The sequence below is a fragment of the Podarcis erhardii genome, assembly GCF_964252035.2.
Source record: "Podarcis erhardii genome assembly, chromosome: 5".
Lineage (NCBI taxonomy): Eukaryota > Metazoa > Chordata > Lepidosauria > Squamata > Lacertidae > Podarcis > Podarcis erhardii.
In genome coordinates, this window is record NC_138509.1 from 94,292,684 (window position 1) to 94,308,888 (window position 16,205).

Genomic DNA, 16,205 nt, shown 5'->3' on the forward strand with positions numbered 1-16,205 from the left:
AGGGATTGTGGGAGCTGTAGTCCAACAACAGCTGGGGATCCAAGTTTGAGAAACGTTGCAATAAAGTCACAGTGACCTATGCCAGGCACATGGATGCTATACCAAGCTCACACCAATCAAATTTGCTTACTCAAAAATAAAAAAATTCGCTTGTTATTTTGCTTGTTATTTGTTAAGTGGCATTTGTATGCTGCCCCACAACTGTTGGGGTGGGAATGGCAGGATCTATCAGAGGAGAAGATTATCAGTAGAAAATTACTTTTCCAATTGCCAGCTGGTTACGCCAACCTCTGCCTCCATTTTGTTACTGGCTCTGCTCTTGCACCACCATTATGTGACTGGCGGGTCTCACAGACCCTCCTAGTGTCCCTATTTTACAGGGACATTTCCAGATTTACAGAAGCTGTCGCAGTTTCTGATTTGATCCCAGAATGTCCTGCTTTTCCTTAGGATGTCCCGATTTTCATCATAGAAATGTTGGAGGGTATGGTCTCAGTTACTTTATGACCCTCTCAACTGAGCAATGACCCTCCCAAACATCAGGAATGGTACAAATTGTGGTCCAGCTGCTTCTTGAAGGTCTCAGGCTCCCACATCCATGTTCTGGAGGAGATTTATACATAACACTGCTTGTAAATGCTTCTCAGCAGCCAACTAAGATGGTCTTTGACTCTACACATATGTATACACTAAAAGGCAGGGATGACATGGGGAGAGAGGGACCCACCCTTTTGCCACCTTCACTGATGTATGCAAAACGGCTGCCAAAGCCCGTAAAAAGGGGCTTCATGCCTACATCACACAGCCTCAGAAGTGAAGTTCGCATGCACATCCCCATAAACACAACCATCATCAGCCGATGGAAGAAAAGCCGACTCAGTCAACACAAGGCACACAGGCCGCGACAACCAGTTGCCTACACGGGCGTAACTCATTGCATGCAAATGCTACTATTTTAAGTGTCTAGCATAACTCTCTGCTCTAACAACCCCTCCTTAGTAGCTATAAACAGCTCAGGTGCTTGCTGGACACCCTGCCTGACTAGGATTCACAAGACAGTTACAATGACTAGCAAAATGGGGGGGGGGGGTGGAACATTTTCAGAAGATCCCCGCATTTTACACAACACTTCCCCAAAACTTTTACAGGAGGAAAAGCTCGGATGGGTCTATGGCCTGTGCGCCTCCGACAAGACATCTTTCTCTCCCCCCAGGAACATGGAATGCATCTCCTGAAACAGGACGAGCCACATGTAGTTTACATGCACAAGGTCCGTGCCTCTAGGTCTACCTGTTATGTTCTGTGCAATGTGCGATGGAGAAGGCAAGGTGTCCACCAAGAATAAGCAAGCTCCAATCCCATCCATATGCTGCTATAATAATTTATATTATTATTTATAACCCTCCCATCTGGCTGGGTTGCCCCAGTCATTCTGGGAGGCTTCCAACACATATAAAAGCATAATAAAATATCAAGTATTAATGCTAGTGCTGCCTTCACCTACCTGGTGCCCTCTAGATATTTTGAGACTACAATTCCCATCAGCATCAGCATCACACATCCATGCTGTTTGGAGCTGATGGGAATTGTAGTACAAAACATCTAGAGAGCACCAGGTGGGTCTACTAGTGACACGGATGTGGCTCCTGCATGGCTGACAGCCCCTGTCAGTAATGCATCTTTTTATTTATAGCTGCTGCAATTTTTCACCCTGCTATTATGGCTCCAGAGAGGCAGCTTGAAATAAACCAAACTTCAAAAACGTGATGAATGTGCATCATCATATTGAAAGCAATAGCATTAGATGGGCAGGACTACGGTAAGCTCAAAAGTTTTCGATTAAAAGGAAAAAGAGAAAGAGAAACTGTCATGCCACGTCCCAACACCCCTGCCAGAAGAAAATCCCCTTTGACATCCTCCTAAACAGAGAAAGTAAGAATTTACCTGTGAGGTTGGTCTAGAGACTGAGTTCTGTGCTGAGGGTGTCACTACAGAGAAGGCCCCGCCCCTCGTCCCAATCACCTTGGCTTGGCATAAAGAAGATATCCAGAAGCACAGGGAGAAGGGACGAGACACTTGCAAAAGCTACTATTAAGCCAGCATCTTCCTTTGGAGAAAGGAAATCTTCTCACCCGATTCTTCTCCAGAGACATTAACTGGCACAGGGTGGAAATGGGCCATGTGGAAGCATACCACACAAGTAATGGAGGATAACCAGCCCAGGGTGCGTGCAGCCACACCTAGCCACAGCCTCAGCTTGTGCACAGCTCCAGCCTGCTCTCCCCTGCCATTTCTCAACGTTGTGCCGAGCTGCATTCCGGACTCCTGATCCCTGCTGAACTCTGACCCAGATTGCCACATGCCCCTCGGCCGGAAATTACACAAGAGCATGCGGAGGTGGGGCCCTGCTCCCCTGCCCTGCCAAATCCACACACACAAAATCCATTGAGGAAAGGTGAGCAGCTACACTTTTCCATCGGGCTTCACAGAGATTCTGAAGGTCTTTTGCACCCAACTGGGAGTGTAGCTGTGTATTTCCTATGGCGCCGTGAGTTTTGCAAAAGTAATTCAGCGGCAGGGGACAGGCGAAGCGAGCTCTCCGCACGAAGACAACTTCAGATAACTGCACAAAAACCCAGCAATGGGTGTGTGTGGACGGTTAGATAGACTTCTAAAACATAATAGATTTCAAAATGCCAGCCATGACTCCAGCTAGGGAGGGAGACAGTTACCAAGAGAAAGTCAACCAGGAATTAAATTTGTTCCCTGGCTGAGACAGGAAACCTCTTGCCAGTGCCAGGGCTAAACCTAGAGAATAGAGGAAACCATAAAATGGCTCCAAGTAGATGTCCTTACCACTTAAACAGCCAAGGCCAACTACCGCACCCTTCTAGAAGAAGGATTTTCTTGGCAGAGGGAATGGCTTCCTGATAGGCTCATATCAAATGCTGCCACAGACCCTGTCAGTTTACTGAGCCATATAAATAGGCATCACCTATCCTGATTGGGATGCGGGTGGTGCTGTGGGTGCCTAGGACTTGCCCATCAGAAGGTCGGCGGTTCAAATCCCCACGACGGGGTGAGCTCCTGTTGCTCGGTCCCTGCTCCAGCCAACCTAGCAGTTCGAAAGCATGTCAAAGTGCAAGTAGATAAATAGGTACCGCTCTGGCAGGAAGGTAAACGGCGTTTCTGTGCACTGCTCTGGTTCGCCAGAAGCGGCTTAGTCATGGTGGCCACATGACCCAGAAGTTATACGCCGGCTCCCTTGGCCAATAAAGCGAGATGAGCGCCACAACCCCAGAGTTCTTCACGACTGGACCTAATGGTCAGGGGTCCCTTTACCTTTACCTTTTTATCCTGATTGGCAGCGGCTCTCCAAATCTCAGGTCAAAACCTACTAGCTGAAATCTTTTCAGCTGGATTTGCCAGGATGCTGTAACCACATGCTATTCTACTGAGCTACAGTTTTTTTCTGGCACCTGAACTCCAGCATTCTCCTTTTAGAAGATCCAACTGGCCCTCATAATCTCAGTAATCAGGCTGGGCAATATATCGATATATTGTCCCAAACCGGTTTTAAGTCCGTATCATGATATCAGTATCAGAATTCTTCACTTGGCAATATATAGGGAATCACAATATGTGTGTATGCATGCACCATGCAAAAATCACAATGCAGGAAAAACCACGAAGCCAGCCAATGCCTCTACACAGCTTCATCCTTATTTCAGACATTGTGGTATGTCAGTATATCGTGATGTTTAGCTGGTAATGTATCACAGTGTTGAAAACCAGGTATCACCCAGCCCTACTCAGTAATACTACAGGCTGTGTGTGTTTTCTGTTTAAATGCGGTAACATATCAATTTTGCAGAAGCTGCTCAACTCTCTTATCTTGAAGCTGAAGGCCACAAGTCCCTGAGCCCCAACTTGAGCCCAAGTCTCATTGACCTTAATGGAGCTTACTTCTAAATAAACCTATGCAAGATCCCAGTGCCTGGCACATATACTTGTGCTCACCTTTACTTTGAGCCACTTCCCTTGGAACATAAACACACAGACACGGGCTAAGTCTATAATTTGCACTTTAGATGCCAGCATCAAATTCCTAGGTTCCAGGAGAACCACAATGCCTGGGATTCTCGTTCAACAGCCTCAAACCCAAGACTAGGTAGAATTAGAGGGAGGGCGATATGAGAGGCATCAACCACCCAACAAAATGCAGTCTCTGTACAACATAAACTTTTAACTCATGCCCAGCGGCCACCACCCCCCCAAACTCCCATCTTACCGTCTTGCGTTCTCGCTTTGGCGGGATCGGTGGCTGCTGATTCATGATGACCTGAGCAGCAGGGAACTGCTGCACACTCTGGGCAGGGTAATATGCACCAGCTGGAGAGGGGAGGAAAGGAGGAAAGTTAAGGAACTGCTGTCCCAGAATTCCAAGGGGCAAATCATGCATCTGCAGGTGTAGTTCCTGAGCTCATCTCACAAGCTTAAAGGAATGAACCGCAGGGCAGAGCCATCAGGTGATGTTGCCAAGCACCTTTTTCAGTGGGGGAAATAATCCCCCGACTAGCGCTGGGGCAAGTCACTGCTCGGCTCCCCCTCCACACACGTACGAACAAGAAGAGAGAGAATGAATATCCCAGGAGGAACTCCCAAAAGAGGCAGGAGGCTCAAGGGTGGCACGTTCGCCTCTAGACCTGGTCAGGAATGTCAAATCCGGACCAACTTGTTCAGCAAGCGACACCTCAGCATTCTTTCTCCATGATCCTGAGCGTCCCTAAGCCACCCCACTTCCCCACCTGGCGCAACCCCTTGCTTTGAGGCTGCCCCATCCTAAATTAAGGCATGCTGAAGAGCTACTGCTGTAACTAGCTAAATCTGTGGCCTTGTTTGCCTGGTTGCATGGAGCAAGGAGGGGAGGAATGAAAGTATGGCTGTGGTCTAGAACTGCGTGTCCCCAGAATTCCCTGGGCCACCTTCTCAGCTCTTCTCCAAACTTCCTTCCAAACCAACTCTCTCTGTAAGCAGAAAACAAGAGAGATAGGAAGACTGTACAGAAGCAGGGACTGGCTCTAGGCATCTCCTCCCCCAGCCACCTTCCCAAGCTTCGTGGCCTTATCTTCTGCCCAGCATGCATGGCACCCACCTAGTCTCTCCATTGGGCAGACTATTTTGAATCCAAGACTCTGGGAGACAAAACTTAAGAGAGTCTAGGGGAGGGCAAGGAGTTCTAGAAATGAGTGGAGAAGCAATCGTGTTGAGAATTACAGGTTCCACAAAAGGGATGTGGAACCTGTGGCCTCTGCTGGTGCTCTTGAACTACACTTCCCATCATCCCCAGGGTCTGGCCTTGCTGGCTCTGAACATCTGGGAGGCACTGGGTTCGCCATTCCTGCCCTAGAGCAAACTCCAAAGGAGAAAAGTTGCCATAAAAACTCACCAAGACACATTTTAAAACATCAATACGTAGAAAACATGAAAAACCGGAGCAAACGAATAGCAGAACTACTAAAGGGTGCACCATATAGCCAACTTGAGACAGATTCACCTCCTACAGCTAAGTTATTAAGCACCATATGAAGATGTACTTTCTTTCTGGCCGCCCAAAATCTGCCAGACAGACATCTTCCTGGCAGAATGAGATATTTCAACTGTGGGCCACCCAATCCCAATGGACATTTGCAGCAAAGCCTTGAGAGGAACTATCAAGGGATTTCCGAGGTTGCTCTCCCGAACATCTCACCTGCTGATGCGAAGTGAGGAAAGCAATGGAAAAGCTTCGCCTAGTTGACCTCTGGGGCTGAGCAGACAGAAAGCCCCAAGATAAATGTGATGCTAAGGTGTAATGATGGACAGAGTGCCTTTGGCAGGGGAGACAACCATGAAACTGGACTATGCCTTGACCAGAGCTTGGGCAAAATGATGGGAGGACAGCCTTTAACGATTGTGGTAAAACAGAGCCCATGGAGAAGAGAAGGGGGTAAATAGAACAGGGACAGGGATTCTTGTCATGTTTCCCACACTTCCTTAGGCATTGAGCACCCTTACAGCTGTGTGCAATCCAGGCAATCTGGGTTGGGAGGAACCTAGACTCCATATGGCATAGCTACCAGACACTGCTAGTGTTTACTTCCTGGCTGTCCTGCACATTCAAGGGGTTACCAACTTGATTAATAATAACAGAACAAAACGTTCCGATTTACAACTGTGCTACAAGGGAAACTTCAAAAGCAGTTTAATTGCCGTGGTTTTCTCAAACAGAACCGAAGCAACGGAGCACAGCATGGGGGAGGGCTGAGTGATATTATCAATATAGTGTCCAAAACCATTTTCAAGCCCATACCACGATACTGGTTTCATAATTTTTGATCTCACAATATACGGTGAATCATGATGTATGTGTGTGTGAGTGCGCATGCATGTGTGCTATGCAAAAATTGATGTGTGCTATGAAAAAATTGTGAAGCTAGCCAATGCCTCTACATAGCTCCATCCTTATTTCAGACATTGTAATATACAGTCATACCTTGGGTTGAATATGCTTCATGTTGAGCGTGTTCAAGTTGTGCTCCGCGGCAACCCGGAAGCAACGGGGTGCGTTACTTCCGGGTTTTGCCGCTCGCGCATGTGCAGACGCTTAAAATGACGTCACGTGCATGCACAGAAGCAGCGAAAAGCAACGCGCGCGTGCGCAGACGTGCCATCACTAGTTGCGTTTGCTTCTGGATGCGAACGGGGCTCCGGAACGGATCCCGTTCGCATCCCGAGGTACCACTGTATCAGTATATCACAATGTTTAACTGGTGATATATCATGAAGGTGAAAACCAGATATTTCCCAGCCCTAGTGTGGAGGACCTTTGCCCCCCCCCCCCCCGATGTTCTTCAACTACAACTCCCATCATTTCTGACAACTGGCCATGCTTGCTAAGATGAGCAGTAGTTCTGCAACATCTGGTTCCCCACACCTTCAGGCAACTGTGGTTCAGTCCTTCCAACAACCAGGTCAAGGTGAATCAGGTATCATAAGGAACAATATTGAGGGTGGAAGCAAGAAACCCTTGAGGTGTGGTGCATATCGTCAGAGCTAAGGTAGCCTGGACCGGTGGAGGCACAAAGGAAGGCATTCAAAGGATTTCTAAAGGGTGGGAGAAATTCAAAGCAAAAATGATCACGAGCTACAGAAGAAGTGTCTTTCCAGACCTCCTGTGGGACTCTCTCTCCATAGTCAAGGTGTTTCCTCCCCGAATGCCCCAAGTTCCACAGGTGCGCCTAAGCACCAACCCCGCAGCTTGCGCATTGCCTGCATGTGCTAGACCATAGAGAGGAGCTGCTGCACTGACTAGTCTAGCCTGTTCTGAGCACATGGAAGCAGCCCTCTGCCTGTGCTGAGTCATCTGGCCTAATAAACTTTATGGGTGGGGAGTGCAGTGCGGCACTTTCACAAGCTGACAGTCACCCCTGAAGCAAGCAGCCGCAGAAGCACGCAGCAAGCCGGCCATGGCATGAGGCTGCCCAAGCAGGCAGCGATCCTGGAAAGGGAAGCTGCCAGTGCCTGTGGGAGATGGGCAGCAGGGGAGAGGACCATCAAGCTCACCTCCTCCAATCACCGCAGGCTTGCAAGAGGAGAAACTGCGCACTGATCAACTGCTTCCTGCTACTCTAGGTCTCAAGGCACAGGAGTCAGATTGGGGTCCTGAACACAAAAGCTTCTCTCCTAGAGGCCCCAACTCTGCACGGAAGGGATGGGATAGGAGCAGGCAGCATATCAGGCTCAGCACACCCGCTGCAACTCAGCCCTCAGAAGAAGCTGAATGCACCTACCTTTCGGGAAAGGGTGTGGGCAGGAGGGGGTTTTTTTTGCAACCTCTGCAGCACTGAAAGAACTATGACATGCAGGACTGGGATGGGATGGAGGCCTCAGCTCACATTTCTGAGTCTGCAGGAGCAGCCTGGGACAGGTCCAGGCTAAATATAGCAATAGTGCTCAGTGATCATGTGAGCCCCATGTGGGGGAGGGAAGGAGGGAGGGAGGAAGAGGAGGACCAAACACTCAAGGCAACTTGACAGAAGAGCTTTGGGAAAATATTAAATCCTGGGGTGGTGAGGAGAGAGTGTGTACTCCAACAGCAGCAAATCTGTGCAAGGCAGAGCTGAGAATGTGTTGTCTCCCCTGCTGCGCATACGCAAACCCACCCACCATTGTGGCTTGGAAACGTAAGACTAAAAGCCACTTCAGGGGTGACTGGGTCAGGGGCTGCTATCAAACCCGCAGCTCTCTTACTGTGCTGCCGCAGCAATCCAAAGCCAGGCTGAGGCTAAAGTCTGTGCAGCCACTGGCAGGGCAGTTAAAGATTAAACTGACCCCACCAGAAAGGAGAAGAGGAGAGGGGCCCCTAGAGATGAGACGAGACGGATCCTGCACCCAACCTGCCCAAGCACACAAGGGGCATGATCCAACACTCTAGTGCCGAGTCGCTCTTGGAACTGTATTTTCGCGGGCTAAATTATTTCAAAACAAATAAAAGTATTGAGACCAAACGGGAGTTGAAGAGAACAAGTGTGCACAGTTCTCAGTCACTCTGAGGGAATGTCATGCAAGATTGCTTCCCATGCCCTCTTGGCCAGGGCAACCACAGCCTCAGTTTGCCATCAGAACTATTGTTTCGCAGCTCAGGATCACTTCCAACAGGAGCCTGGCTTCAAAAATGTCCCATTTCTGTGACATTTAGGGGTAGCAAGACAAGAGACGAATGTGTGAACCTCCCAGGCTTACGCCACGAATGGGGACACATGTGGCCATCCAGATATTTTCTGGACTCCCAACTCCCATCCTCCCTGATCGTTGGCCATGCTGACTGGGGCTGATGGGAGTTGGAGTCCAACAACACCTGGAAGGCCACAAGCTCCCCATCCCTGCCTTATATCCTTTGACAATAAATAACAACGGTCATCGGTCCAGAATCAGCAGAGGAAATCTAGACTAAACCATTTGGGTGGGTGGGTGCCTAAGGACTTTAGGTATCCCTAAGGCAATAGTGGGATTGGAAAGAAAATCTGCACCAACAAAGCTAGCAAGGGGGAAATTGACCTGGGAGCTTGGCTCTGGATTTTTCAATTCTTCTGCCATTCCACTGCATGTTTTCTTTTATTTATTTGAATGTGCAGCTCAGGACTGGCATAACACTTCCTCCCTGTTAGGCTTCACCCTTACATCTCGCTCCAAATATATTTCCTTACCTGCTCACTCTGACTCTCCCAATAATCTCTGCTTTGCAATTAACCAAACACCTCCCTGAGTTTCTAGACCAGAGATGGAGAAACTGAGAGCATCCACACAGGTGTTGCTGGTCTACAGTTGCCATCCTCTCTGGCCGCTGAGCCATCTTGTGAGCAGATGGGTGGTGGATCATTTTTAAGGCCACCCCTGTTCTTAACAGTACCACCAGGAGGCTTCTAAGAGAAGTCCCATGTGGTGGGGTTTCTTATTCTCACATTGCTACCCATTTCTCTGGCCTAGTTCTTGCTGTGGTAGCTAACCTGGGTAGCAGCTGTACATTTTCAGACTGCAGGTGAGGGTTCCCATGATTTAACAATCATCCATACAATGAAATCTCCCACCAGCCTCAAAAATGCATGCAACGTCTTGTAAGAACAAACATCTGATCACCTGAGCCCACACATGCAGTCTGACATGATGCAGCCCAGACACAGGCTTGCCACCCCAGCAAGAGCTAAGGCTCTACTTCTCTCTCTCTCTCTCACACACACACACTGTTATCTTACTGTACTATGAAAAACTCTAATAAAAATCTTATTACTGGGACTGCATGCTCCCTTCCTTGAAGTGTGAGAATCAGCGCATCTGGTAAAAAGCAAGAGGGCGAGAGGAAATTAAACTGGAAATCGATCAGTTTTAGACTAGGCCTCCTTCCAGCACATGCAAACCCCCCCCCCTTATGTTTATCTTTATCAAACACATCTTTATTTAATAAAATTTATACACTGCTTGATTGTAAAAAAAAAAAATCAAAAATCCCCCAAGCAATAAAGGTAAAACAAGAAAATCAAGAAAAAAAGGCAAGTGCATTTTAGAACATACAGAATACGAAAACAAATTAAAACTGTATCAACTTTCTAAGCACCTGAGTAGACTCGTCTAAACAAGGAGATTTTTAGCAGTCGCCAAAATGAGTAAAATCAAGTCACCTGCTCAATGTCAATGCGCAGGGAGTTCCAAAGCGTAGCCGCTGCCACACTAAATGACTGAGCTCTTACAAATGTGGAATGGGTATTCTGCGGCACCTGTAGTAGTGCCAATTCCGTGTGGCCTGCTCCTATAAACACCGCTTCAAAATCACAGTGGAAGATCATACATTTTTCAAACACGCTTCCAATACAAAAAGCGCCCTCTGTGTAGTGTGAACTAGCACATGAAAAAGTTTTTTTCTGGAGGGACGCATACCCCTAAACATTTTGTGAATCTTTGTACTTTTGTCCATTTACTGTATTTATTTTTCCCAATTTGAACTATAAAAATGGTGATTTTTCTTGAGTCAAAACAATGTTTTTAGGAAAAAAAGCAGTGCATAAACACACCTGCCCCACCCTGCACTCTTTCAAGTCCTGGTATCAGAGCCAGCATACAATGAATACCAGTTTCTGGGGGGCAACTGTGGAAGAGAGAGCCACTGCCTTCATAACCAGCTGATAGGACTCCCAAGGTGCATCTGGCAAGCAGCTGTAGGTAAGAGGATGCTGGACTAGAAAGCCCTTTGCTCAGACCTTCTTGTGATCTTAAATGGTGCTGTCCAGAACTCCAACAGACCTGATCATCTCAGTTAACTCTGCTTTATAGGGAAAGTGCTAAGAGTTTTCTGAACTTTTACATTAATTCACGTACGTTATATCTCAGCGATCCTTACAATGGCTCTTTAACGTAGGCCACAATTCTTCCCCCTTGCCCTGTAAAAAGGCAGAGAGGCTGACAGCAAAAAACAGCAGCTTGCCTCAGGCCATCGGTTTATGGCTGAGACGACATCTGAACAGGGCAACTTGCTGTCTCATAGCTCAATCCCTTAATAACTATGCTGCAGTCTTTGCTTTCATACTACCAAAGGTCTCTTTGAAACACACACACACACACACACACACACACACACACACACACACAGGGAGGTTCTCATCTGCCCTCCCCAGAACCCTGTTCTTAAGGCCCTTAATTCTCATCCCCTACTGAAAGTGGAACAATGACACACCTATTTGCAACTGCATCTACTGTGTAATCTTGAGCCAATATACTCTCCTTCTACAGCGTCTCTCTTTGTCTAACCTTGCAACTAATTGGGATAGTGAGCACAGCCTACAATCGTGCGCAGCCTACAATCTTGTCAAAAATCATAGGCTCAACCTCCTGGAACAAAAATCTCTTGCACCACTCAGTTTCCTTGTTTGTTAGCTAGATTTCCAGAGCACAGCCACAGAAAGGGAATAGAGGCTAGCAGTCCAGGGGTAAGAATCCAACTACATGGGACTCCCCTTCTCTTCTGAAAACATCTTTTGCTCAGTGATTAGATACTCCTGCACTTCCATATTCTAGTCTGAAGCGGAGTGAGGGGCAGAGGAGAATCACTTGGAAAACACACACACACATGCGAATCAACAATCAGAAAGAACAGAAGCAATTTTGAATCGGGCTGTAACTGAACTAGTTTTATAATAATTTTCCAATCAGAACACTGGGTTGCTATTCAGTGAATTTGCAAAACTAGAAAACTAGAATTTTGGGCCAAATGTTTAGTATAAATACTTCTTTATTAAAGGTCCCTCCTAGATGCAGGACTTGAATTAGTTTCCTTGGTTCTGTGTTTTATTTAAGAGTTGGTCCCTAACCTGGGTAACAAACAGTGATGTAGAAGTAAATTCTTAACCACACTCAATTTGAGGCTTTCCGCAATCGAGACCCTCCTTTCATTTTGTAGTTTAAGATCTAAGTCAAACTAGACTTCTCTCCCTCCCACAACATCCTCTCTCCCCACGCCACCCCACCCCAGATTGTCTTGACTGTGCGTGACACAGAATGACTGCGGCAAAAGGAATTCTAACTTAATCAAGCAAGGAGAACATCAGTTGACTTCCACACTTTCACAGCAAGTAAAGCCACTGCTCAAGGCTAAACTGCAAAGGTGACTTGAGCCCAGAGACATCTTGTACATAGATGGAACTTGCAGAACAGGATCAAGAGCAGAAACACACTGGATGCCATCAGCGCTCAGCTGGGCAAAGAAAAAACTGCTCCCACCCTGCAATTTTGCGCACCACCAAAATCACAGGATCTTAAAACTGGAAGGGACCCCAATGGAACTGGGAGTTCAACCCCCTGCAAAGCTATAAACAGAACATGTAGTGATATATCCCCCCCCCCAACACACACACCACACAATGACAGTCATACCCGTCCCCTTACCATAGGTGCCAAATTCTGTGGGGCTGGCTCCAGGGTAAAAGCTGGGGGCACCTGGCTGAACAGGATACTGCTGAGTCGGAACAACGTATGTGGAGCGGCCCTGGGTCAGAAAGGAAAAGGAAGAAAAGGGTAGCAAGTAAGTGCCTGAGATTAAGCTTGAAGGAGGAAGACTTGACACAAATGGGGTAGGGATTGCAGTAATGCCCCAGTAATGTGCACCAGATCAAGGAGTGGAACCGGCAGGCCATAAGCAAGGCCACAATAAACACAGAGAACAAAAGACACCATCAACCCCACTAAGGGGCTCGTGAACCTGGAGAGACCAAGCTGTGGCTTTCCAAAGCTTACATCCAACCTCCCTAGAGGTGGTGAAGGCATTTTCTAACTAAAGGGGGCGTTTCCAAATTCTGACTCTTTTGCATCTGCTTTAATGATTCACGAAGCACCTGCTCATTCATCCCTTATCCAGTACTACATAACTCTATGCCCCATCCTAGATAAGGGTTGACACAGAAGCCGCCTGATACCATTTGTCTACAACCTTTCTGATCCTCCACAGCTTCTCCCCACAAGCTTAAAAGCAGCCATAGACACACAGCTTTCATGTTCTCTCTATATTTTTATACTCTACATTTGACTTCCTTCAGATTGTTTTATTGATATTTTAATATTCTATAAACCACTTTTGAGATTTTTCTTGAAAATATAAAGCAGTATAGAAATTAAATGAAATAAATAATGCTGCATTTAATCTGTGTGCCGCAGCAGTGAGCTCCACCAGCCATGTCTGGGTACTATATTAAAAACTAGATCATTACCCCTCTCAACCCCCTAACTTTGGGGCAGCGGGAGGCTCACAGTGACAGAAAATCAAGAACCTGTGGTCTAGCATTGTGGAATCTGCTTTTGAATAAAAGCTCAGATGGCACTGATGCTCTGGGTACCTTGGAAGCCGCCCAGAGTGGCTGGGGAGGCCCAGCCAGATGGGCGGGGTATAAATAATAAATTATTATTATTATTATTATTATTATTACCCTAGACATCAGACAAGGCAATCAGGGAGATTCCTTCCCACTTTTATGATGGATGCTGGCATAAAGCGAGGCTGGAAGGTATCCAGTAGCTGGATACCCATCACCTGAAAGAATTACATGTGCAGCCTACTCACACACATATTTGACAACAACACCCCCAGATCAGTAGCCTCTCCACTCCAGCATCTGGGGTGAAAATGTGCGAGTGGAAGGATCCATGGCCTTTTAAAACGTAGAGGGAGCAGGAGTTGTTTTCGTTTGTTCCTATGTTTTTTGTGGTTTTATACTGTAAACCATCCTGTGATCCCTGGACGAAGGGCAGCATAGAAATTAAATAAATAGTAGACACATAGCCCAGGAGAGCTTAGGGCTGCAAGTGGATCAGATCTCAAATTGATAAAAACAGTACGAGTGAAATAAATTGTCAACATCCTCTCTGTATACATTTTCACACAAGAATACACACCAGTTCAAAAGAAAACAGCAGCACGGTTTGTTTGTTTTATGGTGTGCCCAGGAGTTGCTGCAGTCATCACCAATGAGAGACCCCCCCCCGCCTTCCTGTACAAGTTAATGCTTTCTGAAAAACAAGGCTTGCCCTTTGCAGCTTTTGAAAAGACTTGTATTAAAACCAACCAGTACATCAGTAAGATTTGATTTAAATCATTTTTTTACAAAAAGACTCATTCTTGCTGGTATAATCTTAATATTTACAACCAGATAAAGGTTTCATTTTTGGAATAATAAAATTTCAGGGTAGTTTTTACAGTTATATCAAAAATTACTGACTTGGTTTTACTATTAGAAATACATAGACAGATAATTATGGAAATTGTGAGGTTTAGTAAGTTAACTATTTATATTTGGACAACTTTTCTACTGTACTTTATTGGAAGAAGAAAAATAATCATTTCATTAATAACAATTTAAACAATTTATTTAACTCAAACAATAACATTACAGCATATGTATCCATGTTTGTTAACTGATGTGGTTAAACAATCTTTTTTTAAAAAAACTTAAGACTGAGTTTTAGCACACATGAAAAACTTAAAACAAATCCTTATTTCCTGATTAACAGCCTTTGGACTATAACGTAACTTAATTAGAAAACTATCTTTAGAAAGATTTTTCCTCCAAAAGCATTTTATTTTTAAAATTCGATTTAAATTTTAGAAAGCCAATTTTTTAAAAACCCATTTTTTTAATCACTGATTTTTATCCACCCTGAAACCAACATTACATTTTAGATCCGCTACCTGACAAAATCAGGGGCCACTTTTTTGTTTTTTGAGTTGATCAAAATGGTTTAAACTGATTAAACTTCGCAGCCCATACAGACGTCATAGCTGCATCAAACCAGCCTGAAAGCGTGCACACACACAAAAATGTTCTCAGTGGTCATCCCTCAGTTCTGGGTGACTCACCCAAGCCCAGCCTTTCATGGTTTCCTGAAATGGTGCAAGATGATATTTATTCAAACTCATTTGGGGTGAACGAGAAGGGAGAGGGCAGCATAATTAGCAGGTTACCCACCCCAAGCCCTTGGGATAGTGTGGGTTACACGTCCCATGAAGTAAATAGTTCACACACAGGGTTGCAAGAGCAGTTTCACTACCTCTTAAGCTCCTACAGCTCAATAAGCGGGACATGGATCACATCAGACATGCCAAATCTCTGCAACTGCCCCCTCTCATCAGGACTGTGGACATTTCCCTGCTGCTCCCAGAGCTTGCCGGAGCCCTGTTTCTGACCAGCACATCTGCCAGGAATGTCTGCACATGCATAAGCGGGGTTACCATTAATCTTATTTTACGAAACAAGACAGCAGTGCCCATAAATAACCACAGGAAACGTTGGAGGCAGGAGGAGAGTGCTGGGGGTTAACAGGTACGCAGTCAAGGTGAGGGCGCCAGGAGCGAGGGTCCAAAGCCTGACCCACAACTCTTATCAAGAGGCCCGAGGAAAAACAAGCCAGCAGCAGGCTCCCGGAGACAAGGCTCGCTTGGGAAAGTGCAAAGAGCTCTCCAGGTCTGCCCTCAGCCCCGTTCTAGCCCTCACCTGCTGTCCAGGGATGTAGTAGCCTTGCGAAGCAGGGTAGGAGATCTGTGAGGGGATCATCATCACCTGGGAAGCAGCTGGATAAACATGAGTGGGTGGGCCAGGCCGAGCCGACGTATTACTCTGCACCCGGGAAGCACTTGTCGGAGGCTGGGCCCTGTTCTGGTAGAAATGCTTCAAGAAAGAGAGAGAGGGAGAGAGAAGAGAGAGTGGCATGCTTGGTTAGCAAGGCCTGGCCTGAGGAAACCCCAAAGACACAGCTGCCAGTCCCATGTCCACCTCCCAAAGACACTGGCTGTGGCTATGTGGAGAAGGTGGCACACAAGAATCTGCGTGTACCCATAAAAGCATGGCACAGGGACTGCCAATTCCAAACATGGATTCTCTGGAAACCAAGCTTTTGTTTTTATTTCGAAGAAGGAAAGCAAGTTTCGGGACTTGGAAGGCTGCAGAGAAATACATATGGCCAATTTCCACATTCCTTGCTCTGGTCTTCCAGATGGAAGGTTACAGGGTATCTATGATAAGATGGCAGAGACCACAATCCTCCAGCGGCCCTAGGCAGCAACCTAGTTTACCTGAAGGACCACTGTGAGAAACAGGAGAATGGTGGTGGGTTGGCACTTCCACCTCTTA

At 46.5% G+C, this 16,205-nt stretch overlaps 1 protein-coding gene across 19 annotated transcripts in view; it reads right to left on the reverse strand.

Annotated features, from left to right (window-relative positions):
* The window catches only part of EIF4G1 (eukaryotic translation initiation factor 4 gamma 1), a 78,953-nt gene that overhangs the window by 35,373 nt on the left and 27,375 nt on the right, over window positions 1-16,205 (reverse strand). For 17 of the 19 annotated variants that reach the window (XM_081862087.1, XM_081862086.1, XM_081862099.1 and 14 more), the window contains 3 exons: window positions 15,570-15,743; window positions 12,475-12,574; window positions 4,292-4,392 (listed from right to left, as the gene is read on the reverse strand). In XM_081862087.1, coding sequence (XP_081718213.1) covers window positions 4,292-4,392; window positions 12,475-12,574; window positions 15,570-15,743 — 375 coding nt within the window. The remainder of the gene's footprint in view (window positions 1-4,291; window positions 4,393-12,474; window positions 12,575-15,569; window positions 15,744-16,205) is intronic. The other 2 variants (XM_081862091.1, XM_081862090.1) reach the window with 1 other exon arrangement.